Below are 1511 nucleotides of genomic sequence, written 5' to 3' on the forward strand. Positions count from 1 at the left end.
GAACCTGCAGCAAGAGTTTCGACCAATAGATTCAGCTACCTCTTCGCGGATAGGCTGTATCGGACTCAAAATACCTTAACGGCTAGAATCCGTGGCACCAGGGTCCATAGGTCTAAACCCCGTAACGCCGGCGACTTCGTTCTCATCTGCAGGGTGCGTTCTTTATCCTGCAGGGTTTGTTGTCATCGATGACTACGGGCCCCTTCGCCCAACAATTTTCTTTAACTTGCAGATTTTTTCGCACCATCTTGACACATTGGTCTAACTTTGTGTTTTCTTTTGTCTTTAGTGACTTAAAGATCCCCTTACGCAGCTTCTCTTGCAGGGTAGGGAGCCCCGTCAAGGGAGCTGCGTGTTTTATATAATCTGAGTGACGACTTGGTGCATCTGCGGGATTATTTTCCCCAGGATGGTGCTCAATTTCAAAATCGAACGCTGAGAGCATTTGCATCCAACGAATCTGACGCCCATTTAGCTGCTTCGTCGTCATGAAGCGCCGGAGGTTGGCATGGTCAGATAAAACAACTATTGGGTGCCTGCTACCATGTAGGTAGTGGCGCCATTGCCTGAAAGCTTCTACAATCGGCAACATTTCTAAATCATATGTTTGATAACGTCTTTCTGCTTCTGTGAGTTTTCTGGACCAAAACGCGATCGGGTGCCAGTGACCATCATCCATTAATTGCGATATTACTGCGGCGATTGCAACGCCAGATCCGTCCGTTTCTATACGGAGTTTTCGCTGCGGATCAAAATGAACTAACAACGGTGCTTTTGTAAAGCATTCTTTTAACTGCAGTATTGCGCGCTTGCAGTTCTCGTTCAGTTGGACAGGTGCGTTGTTCTTCCCCTTTTTTGTTTCGTATCCTTTTAGCAACTCAGTCAGGGGTGCCGTTATTATCGAGAACTTGTATATGAATCGTCGGTAGAAGTTGGCGAATCCTAGGAATGTTTGCAGCTCGTTTATTGTTCGCGGTTCAGGCCAATCTAGGATCGTATCGACGCGGCGTTTTTCGACAGTGATGCCCTGCGTGGTAATCACAAAACCCAGAAATCCAATTTCTGTTGCATGGAACGTACACTTACTAAGTTTCACATATAGTCTCCATCGCCTTAAACGTTCCAGCACATTTCTTAACATGGGCGACGTTTTTCGTCAAGCGTATTCGAATAGATTACGATATCGTCAAGATAAGCCACGCAATATACGTCCAAAATTTACACTGAGAGGTTTGTTGATATAAGATTGGAAAGTCGCAGGGGCGTTGGTTAGCCCAAAGGGTAAAACCAGATACTCAAAGTGTCCGTATCGTGTTCGAAATGCCGTTTTCCACTCATCCCCCGCTCGTATGCGAATTCTATGATACGCGTCCCTAAGATCCAACAGCGTATATACTGTGGCACCTGCTAATCTATCGAGTATTCCACAATACTGGGGCAGCGCAGAAGCATTTAGCACGGAATTTCAATCCAACCCTGCAAAAGGACGCAAAGAGACAGGGAGAGGTTTC

The 1511-nt window shown here is 46.3% G+C and overlaps 1 protein-coding gene across 1 annotated transcript; it reads right to left on the reverse strand.

Annotated features, from left to right (window-relative positions):
• Positions 1 to 74: 74 nt before the first annotated feature.
• On the reverse strand, positions 75 to 1027 carry HCAG_09285 (predicted protein; the record flags this gene model as incomplete). Its single annotated transcript, XM_001535739.1, has 2 exons — positions 75 to 167; positions 245 to 1027. Coding segments are annotated over 2 exons (876 nt in total), but the record flags the coding sequence as incomplete, so codon positions are not given.
• Positions 1028 to 1511: the final 484 nt, after the last annotated feature.

Source organism: Histoplasma capsulatum, genomic scaffold (assembly GCF_000149585.1).
Source record: "Histoplasma capsulatum NAm1 scaffold_168 genomic scaffold, whole genome shotgun sequence".
NCBI classification, from domain to species: domain Eukaryota; kingdom Fungi; phylum Ascomycota; class Eurotiomycetes; order Onygenales; family Ajellomycetaceae; genus Histoplasma; species Histoplasma mississippiense.